The 3070-nt window shown below is 35.5% G+C and overlaps 1 protein-coding gene across 2 annotated transcripts in view; it reads right to left on the reverse strand.

The window, feature by feature from the left end:
* Positions 1 to 838: 838 nt before the first annotated feature.
* Positions 839 to 3070, reverse strand: part of LOC109535305 — a 10835-nt gene continuing 8603 nt past the window's right edge. For both annotated transcript variants that reach the window (XM_019901190.1, XM_019901191.2), the window contains exons 4-5: positions 1322 to 1475; positions 839 to 1042 (exon numbers count right to left, since the gene is read on the reverse strand). In XM_019901190.1, coding sequence (XP_019756749.1) covers positions 975 to 1042; positions 1322 to 1475 — 222 coding nt within the window. In that variant the 3' untranslated portion in view covers positions 839 to 974. The remainder of the gene's footprint in view (positions 1043 to 1321; positions 1476 to 3070) is intronic.

The raw sequence follows: 3070 nt of genomic DNA on the forward strand, positions 1-3070 counted from the left end.
GGCACAATAGGACAGAAATGACCGCGGTGCAAGCCCAAACACCACCTCGGCGGTGAGGGAAGGGTTTTAGTGGGTAAACAGCTTAGCTGGAGTCCCACACAACCCAGAGCGACAATCCACCAGCTCTGGGAGTGCATAAAAGAGCATTTCCCAAATCTCACCGGAATAAAAAATAGGTGATATCCATAGTAGTGTCACCTATAGTCTTTGATATCACTAATAATTACAGAGATGCCTTAAGATAGTTAGATATAACATGAGGTGCATAACTTACTGCATATGGTTTCTCGTTTTTTTCTTCCCGTGTAGAATTGCTGATATTTTATTGTTTTTTATGTTTTTCTATATTTGTATTTAACTTTCTTCCTGCAAGTTGATGTATGAACGGCTGTTGGCATAAATGGCTTATTATTATGATTACTATTAAAGTATAATATAAAGCATACATATCAATCTTGCAGGGTGAATATGAATATAGGAGTAGCTTCCAGCCATGTCCTGTGCTGATTTTTGCGTTTTTGTATATTACCCTTACATATTAATTGAATTGCAGAATTATTTTAAAGAGGAATGCGAGTAGAAATCGCTCACGTTTAACCAATGATTCACTTGAAGCGCCACTGTGCCGCAAGCTAAAAATTATGGTTCTAATGTACTGTTCTCACTAAAAACTCGCATATATGATACCGTCACCTTCAAATTACCTCTAAATAGCTGTTTTGATATCGTTCTCGAAAAATAAAATTCGGTAACGAAATGAGCGATGGAGTTATAATGAAAAATCCTTCATAGCAATTTACCGCACCCTGAGATGGTTGTTCCGAATCATTGATCAAACTACTATTTCTTCCCATTTATTGACTATGAACTAACATTAGTAAGAAAATGCATGCCTTCATCTCGTTTAAGTACCGACAAGTCTAAGGTTTCCAGCCACAATAATGAGTGCTGTGCGCCTTTGGCTACGCCCTGTCTCAGAAGTTAAGCCGCTTGAGGTACTGCCGGTAGCTGTGGACGATTAGGATCTTATAGGAGACAATCACTGAAAAATATCAATACATTTTTATTTATTCCACCTGTTCTCTAAGCTGACCTAGTTTTTCGCTTTAATATTGCAAAGAACTTGTTCGAAGACACAGTCCTTATTGGCGCAAATAGATACTGACGTATCGCATTTTATTACTCCCTATCGATTAGGAATAACCGGCATTTAACAAACTGATCTGGTTATTTATTGAGAGCAAAAAAATCGATTGCTTTGCGTTTTAATAAATTTCCATTGTCTTTGAATCGCAAGCTTTGTGCACTCAAAAATACTTACCGGTAACCACAAAACTGATGAAAAGATGCCCTATGATATACGGGGTGTTGTTCTCGCCAGTATGGTGAACCACAGCTACTAACGTGCCCACTATGTAGATGAACAAGCAAACTGGGTTCAGTATGAGGTATGGAGTAAGCAAAACGGGATGGCTCTAAAAAGAGAACGTTATTGATCAGATTCAGTGGCTATAACTGGACAATGTGTCGATTTTAATAATTCATTTCTTTCAGCCCAAATTTTGCCATCAAACTTGCTTGCGATTGAACGTGCATGGAAGTCATCTTTCAGAGTAAAGATTTGTGGTGAAGCATTTTTGGGGTTCAAAAGCTTACTCGATCTTGCTTTGTGACCACAATTGAAGGGTCCTATGCAATAACCGACTAAGTGCAATTTTGCGTAAAATAACTTAACAACACGCTATTTCAGAGTTTGAAATGCTTCATCCAACCGTGCAAGGATCAGGCTTCTAGCTATTACTACTTAAAATGTATACGTGTTATCTGTACTGTGCAAGAAGACGTTAAGTCTTGCATTTGGTAGGTTCTTGCTAAGTACCTGGATGTTCAAGTGGTCGGTTGAATCCCATTTGTTGCACGAGATTGGTTTTTATATATTATTTATATATTTATTATATTTTTTAAGCTGTAAAACTCAGTTAGGAAGAGTTTACATTAAAAAAAACCCAACGAAAATTAGTCAATTTACTTTGACAAAATGTCACTTATTAGTTTATCAAAAGAGCGTTGTGGGAACAATGTTAAAATGTAGTGAGTCGGTTAGGTAGCGGATATTTCAAGAGTTGAATAAGAAAAATGTACAATCGGTGTCGCTGTCCGATCTTGAGGCAAAATTATATAATGAAAGACGGCTACTTAAGAAGAACAAATTGGATCATGTGATGAGTTTAGCAAAAAACGATGTTTCTCAGTGTGACCTCTGGTTTTACAACCAGATTGAGGATGTCTTAAATCATAATTCGTGCCTAGTGTTGATTCATTGTGACCGAATTCAGCATCGATGAATTAAAAAATACCCTGTCCCACTGTATAATGTATCAATTTAACAAAAAATTCGACTCGGTAAAAGAGAGTGTTGTACCTTGGGACATTTTTCGGTTTCTATTTTTTATTGTCAATATTTTCTGTAATACCGTCATCTAATCTGAACGAGCACATCTAGTGCTATTTCAGCCATTTACGGTAAAATTGGCAAAAATGTAATGTTATGTTATTAACTAAGAATTTGAAAAAATATGTTCAATTGCAAATTGTCCCAAGGGACAACTGTGCCTTGTACCTTGGGACAACGCTTATTATGCTTAAAGATGAGAAATTAACAAATTAAAAGATATATAAAATATGCAAAACATTGTTATTAATTCATGTTAAAAGAAATAAAGTCTACAGAAAAAGAGAATTGTTCCATTTGACGATCCGATCCACCAACTACTGTTGGTTTCGGAATTTTTCTCAAAATGTCTGCGTCACTGATTTCATATAATTCTTCAGTCTTCACCAATTTGTTACTATGCATCATTTTTTTTAGATAGAGTACCTCAAAACATCTTCCTTCATAAATCTTTCGTATTTCTGCTATGTAATGACTAGAGGGCGGAAAATATGCAAAGTGCATATCTATGCATTTTTTGCACATTTTATCCAATTTCATAAAAAATTGCATATATCTAAAAAATCTGTATATTTGTGCATGTTTGAAGATTTTTCTTTTCATCTTAATGAAATATTA

Source organism: Dendroctonus ponderosae, unplaced genomic scaffold (genome assembly GCF_020466585.1).
Source record: "Dendroctonus ponderosae isolate FM_Combo_2020 unplaced genomic scaffold, Dpon_F_20191213v2 Dpon_F_20191213_1, whole genome shotgun sequence".
Classification (NCBI taxonomy): domain Eukaryota; kingdom Metazoa; phylum Arthropoda; class Insecta; order Coleoptera; family Curculionidae; genus Dendroctonus; species Dendroctonus ponderosae.